Source organism: Squalius cephalus (genome assembly GCF_949319135.1).
Source record: "Squalius cephalus genome assembly, chromosome: 3".
Taxonomy (NCBI): domain Eukaryota; kingdom Metazoa; phylum Chordata; class Actinopteri; order Cypriniformes; family Leuciscidae; genus Squalius; species Squalius cephalus.
The window spans coordinates 40,908,160-40,933,009 of NC_137124.1; the positions used below are offsets into that span (position 1 = coordinate 40,908,160).

Sequence of the window (24,850 nt, forward strand, 5' to 3'; positions counted from 1 at the left end):
CCGCGTCTCCATGAGAACCGTTTATACTGTCTATGATGAGAACGAGTGTTCGTTCGACGTTGAAAGCAAGTTCACGAAAGGTTGGTCTCTCTATCTCGTGAACACCTTTACACAATCACACATTAAAAAGTGGTATAAAAATATTTTAAATTCTGAATATAATTTTGTCAGTGTGTTATTGTCGACCCGAGAAGCGATTGCGCCTTCTTTAGAAAGTTAACTAGTCGCAAGTTTGAGGAAAAATGCACTTTTTGGTTGTGGTTGTCGATGTCAAAACACTATATAAGCTGTGATTCACATATTAAATAATGTTATGCCATTATGTCTTTTTGAATCTTGCGGCTTGCCCCTGACAAATAACCCAAATTACAAAAAAAGACTAAAACTAACACTAAAACTAATAAAAACTAAACGAAAACTAAGCATTTTCAAAAAATAAAAACTAAACTAAACTAGCAAACCCACTTTAAAAAGTAATTAAAACTAAACTGAATTTGAAAACAAAAAGTCAAAACGAAATAAAAATAAAAACTAATGAAAAATGCAAAACTATAATAGGCTAACCCTGTTTACAGCATATTTTAAAATCATATCAAAACACCAACATATGCAAAAATATTTGGAGTTGTTTATTATTATTTAAAGAGTTAAGTATCTTTAAATCTGTTTTATTCCAATGATTCTCACATACAGTAGCCTTATTGGTTAAAATCAGTCTGTTGACGTGTGTCCAGTTATTAATGGACTGATGATTCATCTGAAGGGGTTGTTTCGCCTCATATTATGTCTGTTGTAATGCATTCATAATAAATTCATGCTGCTGTTTATGCTTCATTGGTTGTTTGCTCATCTGGAAATAATTGTATATATGTATGTACATATGTTCGTTTAGTTTAATTGGGTTAGGGTGCCGTGGAAAAAAAAAACACTACAAAGGGGTGCCATGCTTTCAAAAAGTTTGGGAACCACTGCTCTACATAATGTCATTAATCGCCTTAATCTGATTCTGATTGTACTTATTTTTGTACTGGTGAAAGGTGAGATCAGAATGTCTATTACCAGAATGATAAGGCAACACTGGTGAGGGTGCAGAGTCAGTCAGTAGAGACTCTAGTAACTCTAAATATAAAAAATAAAGATCTACACAATTATTTTATTTTCACATCTTTTGTTTTCTATATAGTTCAAATGTCGTATGTCTGTGTGTGACTTTAGTCTGGATTTCTCTCGTTCATAATGCAAACACATGTGTAAGGATATACACTCTTTATTCTTAATTTTTCATATCTTTTAACATGGTTGCAACCAGGGTTTTACAGTTTTTTTTTTTTTTTTTTTTTAAACCCTATTTTTCAGAAACCAGTGAATAAAACTAGTGAATAAAATTAAAATTAGTGAATAAAATAATGATTGTCCAATAAAATTATAAGGTGTCGGAAGAATATGACCAAATGCATGGCACCCACAAAGTCTTGGCAAGTCTTTTAGATAAAAATAGTCAAGTGAAACTTGATTCTTGTGACCGATGTGTAGAAGGGCTTGTGCAAGTCATAATGGGGGGGGGGGGGGGGGGGGGGGGGGGGGGGGAAGTGAGGCCATAACCAGGCACAACGATATTAAACTATGATATCCCATCAAATCACTATAGGCTTTTTGAGATTTGTCTGATTTTCTATCAACAGCTATCTTCTAGAGAAACTGGTGTTTCATGTCACCATTACAAAATATTAATGTTTTGATAGACAGACAGACAGATAGATATATAAATATGAATATATGCTGTGCAAGAACATAGGCCTACGTTTAGAAGTGTTGTGCTTCCTCTTACAAGGTGAGACAGAAGAGGAGGCATTATCATAGGGCATTATAGCCTACAGACTGACTGAAGCTGGATTATGACATTATGATTTATGACACAATCATATAGAAAACATTAGCATCTTGTTATCAATACTTAAAAAATCGTAATGTAGAGTGAAGAACAAGTTGGTTTTCGCGCGATACCTATTTTTTTACAGTCTATGCGCGAGACACACGCGCTCGCGCTGACTCCCAATTAATCACGCGAGAATGAAGATAGAACTCGCGGATTGGTCGCTTGAAGACCAATTAAATCCAGGCTGAGTCCTTCCTGACAGAGAATCGGGATAAAAAGTTTGAGGTGGCCGCTCAAGTAACTCAAAGTTTGGTGAGTTGGAGGGAGGGGGTTAAATCCAGAGAGAGAAGATGAGCGACACAGAGGCGTCTGAGCAACCTCAGCCCGAGAGAAAAGTCATCGGTAGGGGTTCCGTGGTTTTAGCGACAATAATACGTTTATTTAATACACATTACAAATCGTAATAATGAACACGTCATGTTTATGGAATGAGACGCGACTGACAGGCTTTAGAATTCAGAAAAAAATAGCTTTTCGTATTGATCGCTGTTTATTCTGAGTTTGTGTTTTGCTTGAACTTTCGACAGTAGGCTATCGTTTTTCAGAAAATGGTTTTATTTTTGAGGCGTACTGAAATAGTTTATTTCACACTTGCGAATTTGCATGAATACTATAGATAAAAAATTCGGTATACTTCTTACCACATGGTTACCTTCCTCTTTGGAACTTTATTTTACCATTTATTCCCGAGTTAGCCTACTCTTCACTGGGCGGTCTGATCGTCTCTTTGGGATTTAATATTCTGTTTCTGTAACTACACAAAGAGAAACTGAAATAGCATGTCTTGTATGATCTAAAGTTGGTCATATTTGAAGCAGGTTCAGCGTTTGGCTGTTTACACCGTGAAAGTGCGTTGATGACCCACATTTCTGAGCGCTGTTACCATGTGCTTTATGTGGGAGGGATTTATCTGCAGGTGTGTTGCATGTCTTTAGGTAAAAGCTTTACATTTTTAGCCATAATTTACCATGTTTACCCTTGGGCCACCTTGATCTAGTGAGAACTCATTATTGGGCCAAAAACACGTATTTTCGTCTCCTTTATGTCTGATCAGTGTTTGAACAACGAATTAAGTGGTTGAAAGGTTTCAAAGTTTATAGTTAATAATTAACACACGTTGCCCACAGTGTTCCAATGAGTCTGTTTACCGGGCTTTGCTTGAGCATACGGAATTCTGTCAGAACACATCAACCACTCAAAATAACTTTTTATTAGATGGTGATGCATTATTTCTATGATATGTTGCAGCAACAGGTGTGCAAGGAACTGTGAAATGGTTCAATGTGCGCAATGGATATGGCTTTATCAATAGGTAGGTTCATAATGCTGAAAGGACTCCTCACCAGTCAGACTAACTGTATGCACAAATACACCATCTGATGGGTCAAATACTGTGGGGTCCAAACGTCTGAGACCACTAGTGCAGGTATTTGAAATTTATTTTAAATTCTAAAACGTTATTTCCAGGTTTAAATAATGAAAGCCCAGTTCAAGGTGATCTCAGACTTCTGGACCCCCTCTATAATTAAATAGCAAGCATTTTAATTATCAGGTTTTTTCCCTCTGTTTTTTTTCTTCACAATATCAAATATGTTGTCTGTTAAAAATGTAATTGAATTCCCTTTTCGTTCCACAGAAATGATACTAAAGAAGATGTATTTGTTCATCAGGTAATGTTTACTTTATAAATACATTGCAATCTTTAATTTAATCCATTTTAAATATTTTTTTTTTAGTGGAGTAATGCCACTAGTCTGTCTTCTGAACAGATGTATGGCTAAGATGTTAAATGCAAACATGACATTCTTGCCTAGTAAGTTTAACTGACATTTACAAAAAAGAAAACCTACCAAGATGTATCGCCTATTCAGAAATCCTGGATTTCAAGTGCTCCTAAGATATCAACATTAATTTTGAAATGGTTTGACTTGATGACTTCACCTACCCATAACTGATTGAAAATAAATGTTATGCTAAGGATGTGCCTTTTCCCTTTGAGCAGACTGCAATAAAAAAGAATAACCCAAGAAAGTTCCTTAGAAGCGTGGGGGATGGTGAGGTTGTGGAGTTTGACGTTGTTGAAGCAGCTAAAGTAAGTGGTTCTGGATCAATCAAAATATTGTTATAGGAATAAAGTGAGTTTTACTGCTCAATTTTCACTCTAAAACTGAGAATTTGCTTTAGGGCTCAGAGGCAGCGAATGTGACCGGTCCAGGGGGTATACCTGTCAAAGGCAGCCGATACGCCCCCAATAAACGCAGATTTCGTAGGCGCTTTTACCCTCGTAATGCACGTCCTACTGAAGGAGAGGAGAAAGCTGGGGATGCTCCAACTGATCCCACAACTGAGGGAGAGGGCAGCGAAGAGAAAGGAGCCCCTCGGCCACGTCCTCGGCGCCAGCGTCCACGCAGGAGACCTGTTCCACCACAAGGCGAGGTGAAGTCATTTGGAATCTTTTTATCTGAAGGTCTGCCCTACCTTAGATTAATTGTATTTTTGAAACATTGATATTGAATTTTATAGGCCCTGGTGATATTTCATAGAGTAAATGAGCTAGATTCTGTTCAATGTTAAGTTTCAATATTCAACATGGTATTAAGCCTTTAAACTTTAGCTCATTTTGTTTTATTACTGCACACAACTGGTCAGTGAGTTTTGCCGTTTTCTGTCTCCGCTCTAGGGAGAAGCAGGCGAGAAGAACGAGGAAGTAGATGGTGCCCAGCAGAGGCCACCACCTCGCAGGTTCAGACCTCGATTTCGAAGGTTCATATCACCACTTATACTGACCAGGGGCCATATGTATAAAGCTGCTTAGAGTAAAATTTTAGTCTTAATAGAGTAAAATTACGTAATTCTTGGAATATTGAAACGAAGTCTGATTCATAAAGGCTCATGTGTTAAGACTTGGTCTCATCTCCTAAATTATTTAAGAGTGCTGGAGAGGTATCCTAACCTTGGAGTAACAAGATTGCAGCCAAGAGGAAGAGACTGCACACTTTCCAACAAATATATAATGTATTAGAGTTATATGATGACAGGGAGTTGATAAAACAACACAGGGTTGATCGTAAACGTATGCTTTTTGTAACTTGACTTTAAGAAATGTAATAACTTCTCCCACTCTACAACACTCTACAAGTCAATGCTCTGGCTGTCAATGCTCATGTTTCATTAGATTAGCACAAACAAAATGATTAACTCCAAGCACATCTACTCAATAAGCATACAAAATCTTTACACATTTTAATAATATTTGGATAAAGTGTGAAGATGTAAATTTCCCTAGGCTGGAAACTTCCACTTTTGGCCTCTACTGTATGGCAGTTCATTGACTTTCCAACTGATCTTCAAACCATGCAGCAAAAGCAAGCCACTTTTGAGGATTGCAAGCTTCCCTGGAGTTATTGGACCTGCTGATGGAACTCATGTTCACATCATTGCTCCAACTGTAAATTAGACCTGTATCAATAGAAAAGGATTCCACAGCATTAATACTAATTCGTGATCATTTTGCACCATGCAAAGCAATTTTATTTTTTATAAATTTGAATATTAAAGTTCCAGTGTCTTAATTAAAGCTGCAGTCGGCAAGTCTGACAGATTGGGTCGACTTAGCCAAAATTTTGAATGTTTACAACTCTCATGCCCCTCCTCCCATCGAGGTCGTGCTCGTCAGTGCGTGTGCACCAGATTTTCTGTGAATGCGTCCGTCTCTTCAGCATCGATCAACACCATGGACTCGAAGGTAGGCTGCCCTGGCTAATCTATCCATAGATAGTATAACCGAGGAATTGGAAGCTTGTTAGTACATTTTCTCTCCACCATCATGCTTCGTACAATCTTCAGGCGAACTTCAGGCATGTCGTGTGCATGTGATATTGTAACGTGCGCGAGGGAGGGGGGATCTGTGGCGTGTGCACGACCTTTGATTGACAGTCAGATCTCACACTCCCCCTGCGCTGATTGGACCCGATGATCCGGGAGCGGTGGATTTTTGCAAAACATAACACGCTCCAGGTGGAGTTAGAAGCTCGGGTTTTTTCTAAAACCACCTTATTTATGCCCTGTGGTTTTCACAAATGAGAGCAGGTTCACCCTGAGCACGTGACAGACAGGAAAGGGTCTGGAGAAGCCGTGGAGAATGTTATGCTGCCTGTAACATCGTTCAGCATGACCTGTTTGGTGGTGGGTCAGTGATGGTCTGGGGAGGCATATCCATGGAGGGACGCACAGACCTCTGCAGGCTAGACAATGGCACCCTGACTGCCATTAGGTATCGGGATGAAATCCTTGGATCCATTGTCAGACCCTATGCTGGTGCAGTGGGTCCTGGGTTCCTCCTGGTGCACAACAATGCCCGGCCTCATGTGGCGAGAGCATGCAGGCAGTTCCTGGAGGATGAAGGAATGATACCATTGAAGGGCCACCACGCTCACCTGACCTACATCCAATAGAACACCTCTGGGACATTGTGTTTCGGTCCATCTGACATCACCTGGTTGCACCTCAGACTGTCCAGGAGCTCAGTGATGCGCTGGTCCAGATCTGGGAGGAAATACCCCAGGACACCATCCATCGTCTCATTAGGAGCATGCCCCAACGTTGTTAGGCATGCATACAAGCACGTGGGGGCCATACAAACTACTGAGTACCATTTTGAGTTGCTGCAATGAAATTTCAGCAAAATTGACAAGCCTGCTGCATAATTTTTTCACTTAGATTTCCGGGGTGTTTTTGAATTCAGTCCTCTGTAGGTTGATCATTTTCATTTCCATCAAACGATGTGGCATCCTTTCGTTCATAACACATTACCCAGTCCATAATACTATAGATATCCAGCATGATATTTTTCCCCATTGAGATCTGATGTGTTTTCAAAGTGTTCCTTTAATTTTTTTGAGCAGTGTACAAAACAAAACTCATTTTTTTGAGCAAAACAAATAACACGCTCCAGGTGGAGTTAGAAACTCAGTTTTTTTCTAAAACCACCTTATTTATGTTCTGTCGGATTATAGTGTCGATTTCACTGAATATGATCAAAACACTCCAGCGCAGCCTCCATTCTTCGCGAAAGATGGATAAGAAAGCGCACCGGAAACAAAAACCTTGAAAAAATTGTAAACGACCCAACCAAATCACAGAGATGCCGATTCGCACGGGACTAATATTATCACAGGACCTCGGTGTTTGCTGGAATATGGTAGGTCATTTGCGGGGGAATTTTTACTGTACAAATTACAGATGTGGCCGATTCGCACGGGATTAAGATCACAGACAACCTCCGCAATTATTACAAATTACTAGAGGTCACCAGGTAATACTTATCCCGTGCGAATAGGGCATTAGACTTTCCTGAAAGTTGCTATTAGCTTCTTTATAAAAGTTTCTTACTTTTAGACAAGTCCTACTTTTTACTAAGAATTTTGACATTTAAAGCTGCAGTCGGCAAGTCTGACAGATTGGGTCGACTTAGCCAAAATTTTGAATGTTTACAACTCTCATGCCCCTCCCCCACTACCAGCGAGCACCCTCCCATCGAGGTCGTGCTCGTCAGTGCGTGTGCACCAGATTTTCTGTGAACGCGTCCGTCTCTTCAGCATCGATCAACACCATGGACTCGAAGGTAGGCTGCCCTGGCTAATCTATCCATAGATAGTATAACCGAGGAAGCTTGTTAGTAGATTTTCTCTCCGCCATCACGCTTCGTACAATCTTCAGGCGAACTTCAGGCGTGTCGTGTGCATGTGATATTGTAACGTGCGTGAGGGAGGGGGGATCTGTGGCCTGTGCACGACCTTTGATTGACAGTCAGATATCACACCCCCCTGCGCTGATTGGACCCGATGATCCGGGAGCGGTGGATTTTTGCAAAACAAATAACACGCTCTAGGTGGAGTTAGAAACTCAGGTTTTTTTCTAAAACCACCTTATTTATGTTGTTCTGTCGGATTATAGTGTCGATTTCACTGAATATATTCCAAAATGTTGCCGACGGCAGCTTTAAGTCAAAGCTTAAGACTAGATTCTTAGGAGCATTTCTGAGAAGTTTTATACATACGGGTCCTGATTTGGAAAATCAGGAAATTATGGGCTGGAAAATGTTTTGAGTAATAAGTAGTCTTGAATACAATTTAATTTATAATGCCTGTTTGACCAGCTGACCAGATCACTTGATCACTTGACCAGATCACCATTTCTACATGTGTTTGAATGTGTTCTGGTAAATCCTTGCTTTTTGGTAACTGAATTAAATCAACACTGAACTGACTCCAGCTGAATAATGACATTGTCTTTTGTAGAGCTGCTTATAGCTGAATTGAACTAATTTCATTATTGATGAACTTTACCCACTGAACTGGCTTGCAGCAGAATTTCTCATATTTGATGAAGTTTGCATCATTGAATGTTATTTTCCTGTTTGTTACTGTGAAGTACTATGTAAATAATATGCAAATTAATAGTCAAGTCACCTTTATTTATATGATTCCTTCAGAGGTCTTCAATTTCATTGCCTTAAATATGCAAGAGAGCATGTGCTTGTTTATTGTATTTTATGCAAGTGCAAAAGTCTCTTCTGTGATGCCCAGGCCATTTCAACCCCGGCCACCCCCTGGAGAGGCTCAACAGGTGGTAGCCCCTGCAGAAGAGCAAGAGTCACCCCCTAAAGAGGACCAGACCAATGGGGAGCAGACAGAAGAGCAGTCCCGGAAACCCCGCAGACAGTTCAGTCGGCGCAGACAGAGGAAATCTGAATCCGGTACCTCTAAAGTAAGTGGTTTCCAGAAAAACGCACGACTGAAGTGATGTAGTTCAACTTGACAATATTATCTGTGTCCTCGCTGCCTGATTTTAGTTATATTAACGTTAGCTGCCACAATTCTGGAACGGGGCTATTTTCTCTGGACTCTGCTGGACATGCAAATAAGATGTATATTAGTCAAATATATTTTGACTTTTAAAACAATGCATCTTAGCCTAATATAGCTCTGTCCCACAACTGTGTTCAGCTAGGTTGTATAAATATCTGGCTTGTCATTGTTTAGGATGGAGACGAACCTGAAAAACCTGAGTCCCCAGCTCGGGCCTCCAAGCCTGCTAATGTGAAATCCTCTTCTGAAACGTCCCCTAAAAATGAGGTGAGTTGTATATGCATGTCTTTTATTTATTTATTTATTTATTTATTTATTTATTTATTTATTTAGCCAATGACTTAAATGTGCACTAACAACTCATTTTTTTGTTTTCCTGTGTAGGCGCCTGTCCCTACAGCTTCCAAGCCCTCAGAATGATTTCTGTGACCTGGAAGAAGTCATGTGACCCTGGCAAGAGGTGGGACTTCCAGAGCTAAACTGATTTTAAAGGCGGTAAAGTGTTTCGGCCATCAAACCTCAACTGCTGTTAAAATGCATAAAATGTTGTCAGCTTGCAAAATTAAGCAGCAGCCACTTTATATTCTAAAATGCTTAGTTAAAAAGTTGAGAAAATAATTGGTTTTAATTTGCATTTGCAAAGACAATCCGTGTATAATTCGTTCATTCCTTTTTTGATTGAACTAAAAATCAAGCTGAAATATTTTTACGTTCAGGTGTAGACAGCTTGAATATTCGACTTCTATATGTGGGCAGGAATGAAATGCACCTTTCCGCTGTTTGGTTAACCAAAGATCAAACCGTGTCGTCATCAGTTTTCCTCAGTTACGTGCAACAGAATAATATTCATCCACTGCTTCAGTTGGATGAATTCTTAAAATATTTATTGCAACTACATTTCATCTTTCTCATCAAACAACCAGACTAACGAATGTCACAACACAAATTCAACAATAAATTCACTAGGGGTGTAACGGTTCACAAAATTCACGGTTCGGGTCGATACGATACACTGGTGTCACGGTTCGGTACGTTTTCGAAACAGCAAAAAGAAAGTAGCCTAATGCCAGAGAAATTTCCTTGATTTTAATATTTTTCATTAAAACTAACATCATAAAGTATGATAATTTTTTACTTTGAGCAATGATGGAGCTATACTTGACTCTTCTTAGGAGCATATAAAACAAAAACAGCTCCTTATAAAAAAAAAAAATGAAATGTAATATTGTAGTAGTAATAAACAAAGGTTTATATTATTTCAGATTAACATTTGAGGGCAGCAATTTTATTCATAATGTCGAAATAAAACCGACGTTACACGAAAGCACAATGTTTCTTCCTGGTTTCCACGTCAGCGCTGTTTAATCCGTTAATAACGGAGAAATGTGAATGCTTCTAACCAGGGGCGGTTCTAAGGTCAGTGGATATTCGGGGCTTTAGCCCAAACTAAAATTTGGTATTTTTATATAAAGGAATTCATTAATTATTTATAAAAGCGATTTATGGGAATAAAGACAAATAAAGGCTTATTATTGTATTCCGGGTTTTTCCTGGCTCAAAATGAGGCGGAGGTGGTAAAATCCTAATAATGTATTTTAATAATAAGGTAATTAAATGTTATTTTTCATATATCATCATATAGCCTAATGTGTTTTCGACATTATTTTTGTGGGTGGAGCCTGGTACCTCTAGGGGGCATGCCCCCCCCGGAAGAAATTTTGGTACATTTTAAAGATAAATTCATTAATCTGGTGCACTTTGAGTCACCCGAATCCGCTGTTAAAAATAAATAATCCACCCGCAAACCGCCCATATTCTTTGATTTGGATATCTGCATCTGCTCATCACATTACAATTATTCAAATTCTCAGTGTTAAGCATGATAATAGTAACATCACACTGAAGTAGGCTGATTTAAAATGAACATCTATTTAAAATAAAAGTTCTTCTTTTGGCAAAATTACATTTCCTTAATAGCCTAAACGGAGGCTTTACTCCCTTCAAACTTAAATTGTCAATGTTTCATTACATCACTGTTTGAAAACACTCAGAATAATTTTTTGTACCTTTTATAAGGTTTTATTTTATTAAATGTTTGCTCCATCTTTCATTTCAAATTCTTAAATTTGATCAATATATTCAATTCAAATAATAAGACATTAGGCTGTTACCAATCAAATTAAATAATTTACATTGAAAAATTAGAACTGTATTAAATTAGATTATTTTAAATATTTTTGAATGTACAAATAAGGAATGTTGAAAAGAATGATAGCCTACTTTATGAAACTAAACCGCCAGTAGGAGGCGGCAGGCGACCGTCTTAATGAGCGAGTCATTGAGTCATTCATTCAAACGATTCGTTCAAACGGCTGATTTATTCAGAATGAGTTTATAAATGGGTAATTGAATCTTAGACTCAACAGATTCGTTCAAAACGCTGAATCATTCATTAATGAAACACGGCTGAGTGTTGCTGTGAGATGCGCGGTGGTTCTGCTGTGATCTTTGTTTGGAACTATTTTCGCTGCTGAAACAGAACAAAAACGTTTTCAATTAATTTTTTCATTTATTTCATTCAGGAAAACAGCTCTCTGGTCATGCGTAGCCTAGGCTATATATTGTTTCTTAACTATAATATGTTATAAATAACTGCACGAGCCTCAACAGCGCAACTTTGTTACCGTCTCTCATAATTCTCTATGCAGGAAAAAAACATTAGTTAAATAATTGTAACTATTTGCAAATCAGATTTTATTTTTAATTAGGTATGCATTCTCTCTAAATGAATCAAGGAAATAATAGCATATTGTAAATTCAAAAAGGCTAAATTTAATAAATAAATTTGACTAATTTGCATCCCCGGATACTGTCGGTAGTTGAACATTTTTATTGTAGAACAGTCAAATATTAAATGTTTATCTACTTACATTTTACCAGGCATTCGTTCACTTCTTTAATCATTTTGACATTGATGAGCTAGACCGCTGAACTTTTAGTCATCCTAACAAACAGATCGGTGCGTAATGGAGTGCATCAGAGCAGCATCAAGAATATAAAATACATTGCAGTGAATCTCTTATTTGCATCTTAAGTTTATTGCCAATAATAATGACAGGTTTGCGAAAGTGTAGAACTCTGAGCTCGCGCAAAATACATCTTCAGCACAGCGACTCATTTAAATGCCTCTGATTGGCCGATGCGTTCAACAGACATGTCTGTGATTGGCTACAATGCTCAATGCTACAAACGCACGTCGTAAAGTACCTTTAATGCAAAGGGAAAAATAAATAAAACTGTAATATGCACTTTTCGTGATTAGGTAATCGCGGCTGTTGTAGGCTAATCTTATTTACATTTGTTTTTCTGATTAATTGTTTTGCTCTATGAGAAAGACAAGGTAACAAATTATTCGGGGCTTTACTAAAAACATTTGGGGCTTAAGCCCCCTTAGCCCAGCCCTAGCGCCGCCCCTGCTTCTCACTATATCTCGCAGCGATGTCATTACTTAAGTGGTGAATTCACATGCGTTCTGTACTGGATCTCTTAGCGCTGTGTAGTAACAGTGTCGCTTGATCAAGATCGGCTCGCGCTGCATTGGTCCAAACTGATGACGCACAAAATAAGGAGTAGCGCAGTGTCGTTCCTCTTTCATTGCAACTTTATGGCGTTCCGATTGGCTCTTTAATATGACTTTGCTACATGCAAACGTCTCAATGAACGTCTGACTCAACGTCTTATTTTTTTTTTCTTTCTGCTATTTATTCCATTCATTTTAAGACGCAGACGTGACGCAGTCGTCACGCAGACGTCACGTAAATCACGCGTGGCAGTGAAGTGTCGAGTCAGACGTCACGCGTCATTCACGTGTGGCAGTGAAGTTATTAATTATTTTTTTCTCTAACACGTATTTAACACTCTACTCAACACGGCTCAGTGCAGTGTGCCAGCGGTTGCGATCGCAACATGCACTCGTCTCAATGAACGTGACACTTGCGTCTGTCTTATAACGTGACGTCTACGTCTGTGATTTATATATAGGATTTTATGTGTGTGTGTGTGTTGTTTAACCCACATTTTGAGGGCCAAATGCCCCCACAAAGATAGAAATATGAAGAAACAAAATTGATATAGGCTATTGCATTTTTATAGCTTATTGTTGGGGTTGTTATTGTGTTTTTAATTTTTTTTATAGTTTTAAAAGGCCTAGGCTACAGCACTTTGGTAAACTAAAACAGACAACTCGATCGCGCAACCACTGTTTCTGTAGATCATTTAAATAGAAGAATAGAATTGAAAAATAGGCTACTATTTTTTTATATATAAGTCACCTGTGGTGAAAAAAAAAAAAACGACTGTAAACTTTTTTTTTAAATAGTTTGTAAACTAGAGATCATGAAAGCGCGCCTGATTGTTTTATTTTATTTTACGAAATCAAAACGTTTTCTTGTTATTGTGAGTTTACTCAAATAAAAGTAGTTGCGAATTATGTATTTATTATTTTCTATATGACCATAAATTATGAGCATTTTAAGTTGTTTCCACTGTTGATAGGAAAATACAAGTGTTCGCTCCCGCGCCTCCGTGCCACCACGCAGTGCGCGCTCCACTCCGCACAAACCGTTGGAAATGCGTCAAAATCTTGTTTATTTGTGATAATCAAATAAAACCCTGTATTATTATTGTCTAACCTGTATTATGACTGGCATATGACGAATTGCTTTGTTCCTTTTTTCGATAAAAGCGTCTTCTAAATATTGTTTGTTCTTTATTTTTTATTAGGGCCCAAGCCCTGAGATCTTTTGTCATTGTTATAAATAACAACGAAATAACATCAGATAATCTTACAATATAAGTGCAATAAAAAGTCCATAAAGTGCAATCCGTTATATTACCAGTCGACAGGGAAATAACAATGTATAAACAATATACTATGGATTGTGAGATGTAGTAAGTACAGCAATGCATTCCCAACTATTAAAGTTGTGTAGAGAGAGAATTGTGGTGTATGTGGTGGGGTGGGTATAAATTGGAGGAATATTTTTTTTCGGCCCGTCCTCACTAGAACAGCAAGCGGTAGGCCTACGTTCTTAATTATTGTATATTGTGTTATTGTGTATTAAGTGGAATACTTCAAATTGTCTTAGCGTGCATGCTTAAAGTGATCCTCAATTGTAGCGGGTCCAGGAAAAATGAGGCCCTTTAAAAAAGTTATATATATCTTCATTACCTAGAGATAAAATTAGGGTACACAAAATACAAAAAGTAGTCAAAACGCATAGCAGAACATAACTTTTTTTTTTTTTTTTTTTTTTTTTTTACAATATTATGTGCTTATTATTTTTAATTAACGAAATGTCAATCTTCATCTTTATAACAGAAGATACAATACAACAATCTTCAAGATACAGTATAATCTTCACGGTATAAAGGATTGTCACCTTTAAAACAATCCTTTTCGTGTAGGAACAAGCAATGCAGAAATACATGGTTAGCATATTAATTGAATCTCTTTTTTTTCCGTTCATTTACTAATTAGGCTATATATGTAAACTCAACTAATGTAATGTAAATAACTGGATAATTACTATCCAATAAATAATAAGTAAAACATGTCAAATAAATGTATTGATTAGAGTTGCCATAGACTAAAGATTTTTGTAGTCAACTAGTAGTAATTTAACCAATTAGTCGACTAATCGCACGTTTATATTAATTAAATACTGGGTGCATGCATGGTAGGCTATAGCTCAAGCGCACGCATAAATCTTGCTGCAAAGCACCAGCAAAAGTAGGCTAATTATAATAAATGTGTCTAAACAATTAAAATGCCTCTTTATTTTTTCAAAGTGGTTTTTTTTTTTTTTTTTAAATCCGTGTCTGCAAACATATCGCCATCTCCGCTGCGGATGCGCCTTAGAGAGAAATTAACCTTTATGGATTACATAATCAGACACTTTCGATTTGAACTTGTTCATTTAAAAGTAGCCATTTCAAGCTTTATGTATATTCCTCAAGTCTGACTGTGAGGCAGTAGGGCCTTCACACTGTTTCAGTTCATTTTTGAGAGGCGCTCCAGTTCACGGAGATCATGCGGCTGATTGTTTTCTTTTATTTTACAAAAGCACAATGTTTTCTTGTTATTGTGAGTTTACAGCTATTACAGGCTATTTTAAGTTGTTCCCACTGTTGATAGGAAAGTGTTCGTGCCCGCGCCTCCGTGGCATGCAACAAGCGCGCTCCACACTTCGCACAAATTTGGATATGCGTCAAAATCTTGTGTTTATATTTGATAATCTTATATTATGACTGACATTTGACGAATTGCTTTGTTCCCATTTAGGATAAAAGCGTCTTCTAAATATGTAGCCTAGACTAGCCTGATATTAATAATGAATTATTATTATTTGCGTTTATACCTAACTATAAATGAGTTCAGTAGGCTAATGTTTATCATGAAATAATTTATGAATGTTTTATTTTTATATAACCTAACCTTTTACAGTTTTGGAAATGTTTAAGAAATTCAAATAATAGCCTAAATAGAGACACCGTTTTATGACTCTTTATAGGCCTACTGTCCAAGCAGGACATGAACTGATCAATTATCTCTTTTAGTTACAGCGCATGAATGAATATCAGGATATGTTGACAAGAAACAATGGCAAACAAATATTTTAACATGAACATTTGTGTAAATTCATATTTACTATTTGGAATAAAAGCTATACATAAGCAAGGTAAAATCACTTAATTGCTAATAAAATACAACTGAAGATCAGTGGGAAAAAATAATAAAGAATGAGTGTGTGGAATGTGCTGGAAACCGCCCTTGCAGCAGACTATGGCAGACGCAGACGTCACGTTCGGCACACGAACGAGTGATGTGGCAGACGCAGACGAGACGTTCGGCAGACGCAGACGTCACGTCCGGCACACGAACGAGTGATGTGGCAGACGCAGACGTCACGTTCGGCAGACGCAGACGTCACGTTCATTGAGACGAGTGCATGTTGCAAAGTCATATTAAAGAGCCGATCGGAACGCTATACAACTTGTCATTTGATGTTGGGCAATGTTGTGGTCGCGCCAGCGTCTCTTACATTATGAGCGCACTTCCCGCACGCGCCTACATTTGAAATAACGTAATTTTGGTCGGCAGGAAAAATGGTCCAAAGAACTGTTCGGTTTGTAATGCGTACCGAACCGAAACGGTTCAATACGAATACGTGTATCGTTACACCCCTAAAATTCACCTATGTGTTTAGTCAATTGTGTGTGGCAAAAATGTGTGTGGATTGCAACGCCAAGATTTTCACTTGATTACGTTTTCGGTTTGTTTCTCACCAAACACTACCTTGCATCGGAATATTTTGACACGTTTGCGTCTGTAAAACTTAATGAAAGTCACTGTTCTCTGCCATTTCAAATGGGCAAGCATAAGCAGGACATTTTTATTTCTTCAAGAAGGTAATTAGCCTTTGGAACAGAATCAAGGTGAGTATTGTCCTAGTTCAGTTTATTTACCCTCCTAACTTAATTGAACTAAGTAGATAAATGCACCTACATTGTAGTGAAGTGCAAACCAGTATTGATTTAAATATAAATATGCAGCAGTCATAGCTTTTTGTTTTAGCTGAGATTTATATTAATATTGGTTATCAATTGATGTCACACACAACTTGCATTTTATTTTCTCTGCCATCTAAGCTTCAAAGGCATTTCCACTACCAAAGTCACAGAACTGTTGTGCATTCACAACACTACTCTGTGCTGTCCAGTGCATTGTGCAGCTTAACTACACGGTTTTTGAGAGTTGATCAGTTAAATAAAACGGGTGGTGTGCCAAAGAAGTAGGCTAATTGTTAATGTATGGAGGCAGATGCAAGGTATGTTCTTATTTCTGAAATAAACGCCTATAATAGCCTATTTCTCTGGCATGCGTAGTTGGCCATGAACCAGTCTATACAGTGACAGAAGAAAGCCCTGTCTAGGCGAAGTACGGTTTGTGTAAAGCCATTCGTTTGTCTAGTTGTTTGAGAAAGGGATGAAATGTTGCAATAAACACTTAAGTTTAGCTGATAGACGCTTTAGTACACTAAAATTAAACTAATGTGAATTTGTCCGTTTTGCACTGTTTTATATGCAAGTTCAGCATATGTCTGAATGTTAACTATAACTGTTGTCATCTCCCACTGTCCTTTGTTGCCCTTGTTTTTCTTTCATGCCTCACATTTTGTTGTTCTTGTGTTACTGCATAGGTTCCAAGATGGGTTAGTTTGGGTGGTTGAACCTCACCTGTCTCATCAAACATCTTGCCCCTCGCTTCTATGTCATTGTCCCTCCCCCAAAATGATCCACTGCTTGTGGTCTTGGACCCTTCATCTGTCAGGGAGAGAGAAAGAGAGGGATGGATGGAAAGGAAGGGGCTGGTGGGGAAGGGAGGGTTGGGTTGATGCATACTTGGCCATTTAAAAGTAAATAGCAAAAAAAATAAAATAAAAATCCCTGCTCTAAAAGCCCATTATATTTACAATATTTCCCCTTAATAGTTTTGTTCTGTACTATGGGCGATGAGCAGTAGAAAAAATGTGACCAGTTCGGCTACTTTAAGTTCATCAAAGAGGAAATGCCATCCAGTGTGATGAGCACAGCACAGACTCTTCTCTTACTTGTAACTTGATAAAAGGGGAAAACATGCATCCAATCAAATCCCTTTTTTCTTTTCTTTTGTTATGTACTTTACTTTGGTGGGGATTTTGTGCAATGCCAGTAAAGTAAATAAATTATTTGCTGACTCTCCTCCTGACTCTTCTTTTTTTGTTGTTGTTGTTGTTGTTGTTGACCAGGTCATACTTGACAGACAAGTTTAATTTATCCATGTTCTGTTGTGCCAAACCTTGTTGAAAAGCTGATCACACTTCCTGTGCTTGTAAATGTACAGTTGGTTTGTCAGAACAAAAACATGTTTTATTCCATCATATAAATAAGTTAAAGTTACACTTCAGAATGTGGCATATAGTGACGATATAAGTCAAAATATAAGGAATATAGGTCAGCTTTTTTTTTCACTCATCAGACGGCACACATCTTACATTTAATTTCTCAGTGAAACTCTATATATATATATAGTGAATAAGAAATGTTCTCTATATATTAAGCACAAACAATTTCCTATGAAGTTATACATGTCTGAAATTACAAAATGTGCATGTTTTGATGTTTGGTTCTGTCATTAAAATATTGAAGGTTTGAAATAACTAGTTTCTCTAATGTGTGTTGAGGATAGTGTATTATATAAGCATTAAATATCTACCGGTAAAATTTTTGCTTTGTGCAAAAACTTTGAAAGCATTTGACAGTTTGTTACTAATCAGTATTAGAGCGTTTCATGGACCCTTTTCACAGACTGTAATGATGCTTTTCCGCAGTTATCAACATCGCAAATATAGTAAAGTTTTTTTATTTTACTGAATACACATAATGCTATACTTTGTTATATTATCTTGGTTGGCAGTAAATGACACAAATTAATCAACGCTGAGGGAGTGGCAGCTAATTTGACATCTTATTCTCTTCTGACTACTGTAATCAATCTCTGTATATTTTTCACTCTTTTGGAAAGTTATTAAAACGCTATCATAGATGTTTTTGCCTTTGCTATTAAAGCAGATAGAAATACAAAATTATATTTGCTGTTGTCTCCCATTCACCGTTTACCCAACTATGAAGACTTACGCTTCACAAAACCCTGGAAATGTGAAAAGGGTCCATTATCCTAAGATAACGCTAAAATGAAAACAACAGTCTATGATCTACTAGTTGTATGCAAAACCATAGCTGGCTTTGTGGTGTATGGAAACCTTTGTGCAGTTAAAGTGCAGAGTTCCAAATCTCAAGTCTTGCTCCTTTTCAAACAACATTGCACTTTCTCCCAAAGTCCAACATTCTTCTTTATAATACTTAATTTCCAAAGACCACATAGTCTCTTCTGAGTAGTAATGTCTTCATGGTATGCATTTTCCTCTTCAAGCCACAAAGAATGGTAAATTGTGGTGATTCTGGCCCCCATCCACAATTTCTCTCGTTCTCAGGCTTCAGTTCTCTGTCCCATCAGATCCTAGGTAGTCTAGCTCTGTACTGTGTTTCCCTTGATCCATGTCCAGGTCCATATCCAGGTCCATATCCATCATGTTTTGTGGATGACCATGGAAGGTGGCTGAGATCTGGTCAAAAGTCTTGCCTCGTGTCTCAGGAACTCGTAAGAATGTGAAGACCAGAAAGAAAAGGAGAAGCACAGCGAAGATCAGGAAAACGTATGGACCACATAGGTTCTGTGGTAAGGAGAGATTGAGTTTGATAGATTTTAAGACACATTTGATATATCGGAAAATTGAAATCCAGAATAAAACAACGTTTCCTCTGCACTTACAGCAACATACGGGAAGCCCATGCCAATGATGAAGTTGGCAGTCCAGTTGGAGCAGCCAGCTACTGCCATGGCTGCTGGTCTGGGACCTTGTGAGAAGAGTTCAGCCACAAAGAACCAAGGGATAGGACCTGGCCCTACCTCAAAGAAGGCCACAAAACCAAAAATGGCCATCATGCTAATGTAGCTCATTGATGGCACAGTCTCCTGTTAATAAACAAAGAAAAAATTGTTAATGATACATCATCTTTTCTAAAGCAGAGTTGTTTTTTTACAGTTATATCTTCTTCATTGTCTATATACTACAAAACAAAAGTTCACTCTGTCATTTTCCACATTTTAAAGATTCAAGTTGGACCAGACATTAAAAAGTGATGATAATTTTGACAGCATTCACTGACAAGGAAAAATGCTAAACAAATGTATTTGAGCATTTTACAACCAGCCTTCTGACTTTGTCAAGTGATTTTCTCTAAATTAAGAGTACTTTTTCCAGTAACTATTTATATGCAAATAGTTAAAAGGGAAATACAAAATAAAAAAACAACAACATATTTGCCATATATTTTGCCATCCTATTCCTGATTAGTATTTTGGGCTGACCAGTAATGTGAGGGCAATTGTCATGATGATGGCACAGATGCACATTCCAGCAAGTCCAAGCATGTGGAGTGTCCGGCGACCCATCCGCTCGACCAGGAAGACCTGTAGATTGAACAAGTGAGCAATAGACAGTGAGCGATGTCAGTAATCGGCATCACATAATAATTTGTAGTTTGGCTTGGTTCATGCTAATAATGTTGTTCATATTGTTTGAATTTTTTTTATTTATTTTTTATTTAATATTATATATTAATTATTATTTTTTTTTTATAACATACCGAGACTATAGTGAAAGCACAATTGACAACTCCAGCACCTATGGTGGCGTAAACCGGACTCTCCACCCCAGCCTTCTTGAAGATGTCAGTAGAATAATAGAAGATCTGAGCAGTGAAATGCAAGAGCAAGTGTGAGAATTGGTTCAAAAACATGTCGCACACAAATTCAGTTTGTTTCAATTTACTGTTCTAAAAAAAAACATCTTTACTGCCATAAATTAAAATGTATTAAAAGTCTTCTTTTCCCTTAGTGGTGATAAATGATTACATTTAAACATTAATCGTTTAGCCCAACTCTTTCTTTTTTTGCGCCACCATATTACGAAGGGTCAGTTACATTTACATTAAGTAATTTTAGAAAACTAATTCAGGTAATGGAGCAAAGGTACTCAAACCCTGTAGAAGAGCTGCATGCAACTTTTTTAAAAACTTTAAACTAATCTCAGTTCATCTTTCTTTTTTTAGATCACGGAGCAAATTTTTTTTTTTGACAACTGTAGCACTCACAGCATTAACTCCTGACAGCTGCTGAGAGAGCTGCAGCATGATAGAGATGATAATGGGCTGCCGGTACAGAGGAGAGCGAAAGAGCTCAGGAATGGACACTTTCCTCTCCATTTCCATCCTCCTCTTTTCCTCCTTCATCTCAGCCAAGTCATCACTGACCTCCAGACGGCCAGTCAGACGCCGCAAAGCTGAAGAAGAGAGGAAATAAGCTGAAGTGCTCAATGAATTTAGTTTACCATTTAAAAATTCTTAAATTATATTAAACGTAGGACTACATACTAATAGAAATATTTGTGATATGACATATAGGTTAAACAAATGTTCAGACAAATGTTCCAAGAAGATGCTCTTTGGTTGGGTTTCAAACATATTTTTTAGGAAAAAAAATCTAAGTCCAAAATAGTTAAAAAGCCTTTATTTACATCATGGCTCACACTAGAAACAATAAAAAGGACTAAAACACTGCATACTGATGCATTTTGGCCATTCAGCCTTCCTCGGAGTGTGTCAGGGGCACCAGGGTGCAATTTTTTTATGTTTCTAGTGTGAGCCATGATGTACATAATGGCTTTTAACTGTTTTGGACTGGAATAACTGCCTTGGATTTTTTTCTAAAATATAAATGTTCAGACATCTCAAATGCTTTGTATGGCACTGCTCCTGTGCACCTTCTCAGCATGAAGTGTTTGGTATTCATATTTATTCATTGGGGCACATTTATGCAGGAAAACCCATATGGTATGAAAGTTGATTAACATTTTATGTAAAATATGCAGTGGTTTATGGGGACAATAATGCACCAAACTGTAGAAATGACCCATGACTCCTCACCGCTCTTTGCATGGTGCTCTCGGCAGCGGATGATATAGAGGAAGCGCGGGCTCTCTGGACAGAAAGGCAACAGCGTCATCTGCAGGACTGTAGGTAGAACTGTAACACCCAGCAAAACCGGCCACAGCTGCTCATTGCCCAACAGAGACTCCAGCCCTAAGATCTGAAGAGAAGATCATGACATTGATAATGAGAAATGAGTGAAAAATAAAAATATTGAAAATGAAATAATAAAGGACTGGAGACCAGTCTCAGTAGTTATGAGCTCAAAAGAATTTTGAAAATTAATATAAAGGGGAAAAAACAGAACTTAAGTTTACTGTACCTGGGCGATAAGAATGCCTGTGACGATGGCCAGCTGGTGCAGGGTGCCCAGAGCTCCTCTTAGACTGGTAGGGGCAATCTCACCCACATACATTGGCACCAATCCCGATGCCAACCCTTATGAAGAAAAAGAAAAACGAGTTCTCTGAATATAAACAGTAAAATTGTAATAAATTCCTGTGACGACAAAAGAAATTCAGCAGCTATTACTACTAGTTTTCAGTAGGGGTGAGCGGGGCACAACGTAACGCAGGGCTAGTTGTAACACACTTGTTTTAAAATACTTCCACACAAGCATGACGAAAAGTGTTTTTACTAGTTGCTATATCAACACTATATAGAGAAAAAATTGCACCAAAATTCAGAAATATTTGGAAGATATCACTGAACATTTATTTAACCATAGCAAAAGTAAATTTCTTACTTATGTTAATTTTTCATCTCTATTTTTGTGTTTATTTAAAATTAGACAAATCTGATATTATTTTAATCTCCAATATGTTATTTAACAGTTGAGATAGTTATTTAATGCTTCGTTCAGTAGCAGAAGACACTAGCAGGGTTTAAATCCCAGTTGCGCAGGTGGGGCACGTTGTAACACACTGTTACAGTGTGCCCCTATTAGAACTATGAAATATTCTATTCTATATGAATTCTATTGAGAAAACATGAGAAAAAGGTGAATAAAGACTGAGAGTCAATGTTCAGAAATTATTAATTAGTATTATGTTTTGAACTATGTTGTATAGCTGTGTTTTCCGGTGTGTTCGTTGTCAAACTCAAATTTTTTTTATTTTTAATTATTAAAAAATGACATTATTTTATATGAAAAAGTTAATAATTGTATTTTATTGAGAAAATATTTTAGTTTGTCTTGTATTTTTTTTTTATTTTTTTTTATTAGATAACATTTTAAGCAGTCATATGGTCATGTTACAATGTGCCCCACCTATGGGGCATGTTGTCACAAGTCACTTCCCTTCTTTTGGGGTATATCAAGAAAAAAGTATACACTGGATTAATAAAACAAAATCACATAATTGTACTAGACATGTGGGAAATTAATGTGGGAAAAAATTAATACTCTGAACCCTAAGTAGATTTACACAAACTGAAAAAAGTCAAAAAGTCTCTCCCCTATTACATGTACCTTTTAATATGCATGTGCACGCCTTCATCGTTTTCACAGATTCACGTTTTTGAAGTTTACACGGAAATCGTAATGTTTTTTTAAAAAAACAAACAAAAAAAACTTGCACCTTAGAACCTATTTCAAAGTTTGCGTTCTCGAACCACCAAGCACCGTTGTTGTGCATGTGAGCGTCTGGAGCGCGTTGGAGGTTTTCTGTTTAAGCGTCACCTAAGTTAATAACTAATGCTCTTTGCAACGGAAGTGAATCAATCAAAAACTTACTTTAGCTAGACAATAACTTTATTCTAGAACTGCTGTAAAGCCAAATCAATCTCTATTATTTTCATTTCCTATTATCACTGTAAAGCTGCTTTGAAACAATCTTGTTAAAAGTGCTATACAAATGAAGGTGACTTGACTTGACTTGACTTTTAGCAGTGGTGAGTGACTGACACCATGTGATGGGACTCGTCTGGTGTCAGCTGCACCCTGATACTGCTGCCATACATTTCCATCCCAGTGCAATGAACCCATTCTATTGAAGTGATGCACAACACAGCAAGAAAACCAAGCCAGCACAGACCTTTCCCTGTAACAATCTACAGTATCTCCATGAATCCCCTGCTATTGCAAATCTCCTATATTTTTTATATTTATTTATAAATGCCAAATTCTGCAAAGCCATTCCACGTTTTAATGACTGGATTCCGCCATTCCGTCCGCGTTTCCCTGAAATTTTTTCTATTTGAAATTATTTATTTATAAATGGCAAGATTATAAATAAAATAGGTAACACTGGAGATTTTTTTTTTTATTGCAATAACAATAGGGGAATACAGAGATATGCAAAACACTTGAGTCTATACAAATTCACAACTCTGCATCTTGCATCAGAAAATCAATCATAATAACTAATACATCAATTATCCTTTTCAACAATTGGGATGTCTTATAAGACATCCCAATTGTTGAAAGCTGTTATAACAGCTTTACGATTGTTCTGTATTGTCAGAGTCAGAGAATCGTAAAAAACCTTTAACTCAGTGGAAAATAGTCTACCATTTGGTACAATTGGTGTTCAACAAATAAATGATGTTCAACAAATAAAAAACAGCTATAATACAGATGAGCAAATGCTAAAGCTTGGGTTGCTGAATATTCGATCGCTTACTTCAAAAGCACTCGTTGTTAATGATATGATTTCAGGTAATAACCTAGATGTGCTGTGTTTGACAGAAACCTGGCTAAAACCAAACGATTACATTACTTTAAATGAGTCCACCCCGCAAGATTACTGTTATAAACATGAGCCTCGTCTGAAACGCAAAGGGGGTGGTGTTGCTGTAATTTATAGTAATAGTTTCAAAAACACTAAGAAATCAAGTTTTAAATATAATTCTTTTGAAGCATTGGTGCTTAATGTAAAAATATATAGTGTAAACGATAAATCACGTTTGAGATTTGTGCTGGCTACTGTATACAGGCCACCAGGGCACCATACAGACTTTATCAAAGAATTTGCGGACTTTCTATCAGAATTAATATTGACTGCAGATAAAGTACTAATTGTTGGTGATTTTAATATACACATCGATAATGAAAAAGATGCATTGGGATTGGCATTTAAAGACATTGTAAATTCAATTGGAGTTAGACAACACGTGTCAGGACCTACTCATCGTCGTAATCATACTCTAGATCTAATATTATCACATGGAATAGATGTTGATGCCGTTGAAATTCTGCAGCAGAGCGATGACATCTCAGATCATTATCTAGTCTCGTGTAATTTGCATTTAGCCAAGGCTGCAAAGTCGACTCCGTGTTTCAAATATGTGAGACCTATCACTTCTGCTACTAAAGATTGCTTGTTAAGGTTGCTTACTAAAGATCTTCCTGATCAGTTCCATCATCTCAGCATCCCAGATAGCTTAGAAGAAC

The 24,850-nt window shown here is 37.3% G+C and overlaps 2 protein-coding genes across 2 annotated transcripts in view; one reads left to right on the plus strand and one right to left on the minus strand.

The window, feature by feature from the left end:
- The first annotated feature begins 2,122 nt into the window (after positions 1–2,122).
- On the plus strand, positions 2,123–17,310 carry LOC307155632 (Y-box-binding protein 2-A-like). Its single transcript, XM_079866413.1, has 10 exons — positions 2,123–2,278; positions 3,185–3,248; positions 3,573–3,606; positions 3,939–4,028; positions 4,121–4,372; positions 4,617–4,699; positions 8,524–8,704; positions 8,980–9,072; positions 9,190–9,265; positions 17,067–17,310. Exons 1-9 carry the CDS (start codon positions 2,227–2,229, stop codon positions 9,223–9,225), a joined length of 885 nt encoding a protein of 294 aa, XP_079722539.1. The 5' UTR covers positions 2,123–2,226; the 3' UTR covers positions 9,226–9,265; positions 17,067–17,310.
- Positions 17,311–17,536: 226 nt separating this feature from the next.
- The window catches only part of LOC307155630 (solute carrier family 2, facilitated glucose transporter member 4-like), a 46,467-nt gene continuing 39,153 nt past the window's right edge, over positions 17,537–24,850 (minus strand). Inside the window, exons 5-11 of the mRNA XM_079866410.1 lie at positions 21,779–21,894; positions 21,454–21,616; positions 20,623–20,810; positions 20,116–20,220; positions 19,838–19,939; positions 19,238–19,441; positions 17,537–19,139 (exon numbers count right to left, since the gene is read on the minus strand). Of these exons, the coding sequence (XP_079722536.1) occupies positions 18,903–19,139; positions 19,238–19,441; positions 19,838–19,939; positions 20,116–20,220; positions 20,623–20,810; positions 21,454–21,616; positions 21,779–21,894 (1,115 nt within the window). The 3' untranslated portion in view covers positions 17,537–18,902. The remainder of the gene's footprint in view (positions 19,140–19,237; positions 19,442–19,837; positions 19,940–20,115; positions 20,221–20,622; positions 20,811–21,453; positions 21,617–21,778; positions 21,895–24,850) is intronic.

Excerpts from the sequence above, each read along its gene's own strand:
- LOC307155632 (XM_079866413.1), top strand. The coding sequence starts at position 2,227 with ATGAGCGACACAGAGGCGTCTGAGCAACCTCAGCCCGAGAGAAAAGTC. Across the intron at positions 4,373-4,616 it reads CTGTTCCACCACAAGGCGAG|GGAGAAGCAGGCGAGAAGAA; the intron begins GTGAAGTCATTT and ends TCTCCGCTCTAG. Across the intron at positions 4,700-8,523 it reads TTCAGACCTCGATTTCGAAG|GCCATTTCAACCCCGGCCAC; the intron begins GTTCATATCACC and ends TGTGATGCCCAG.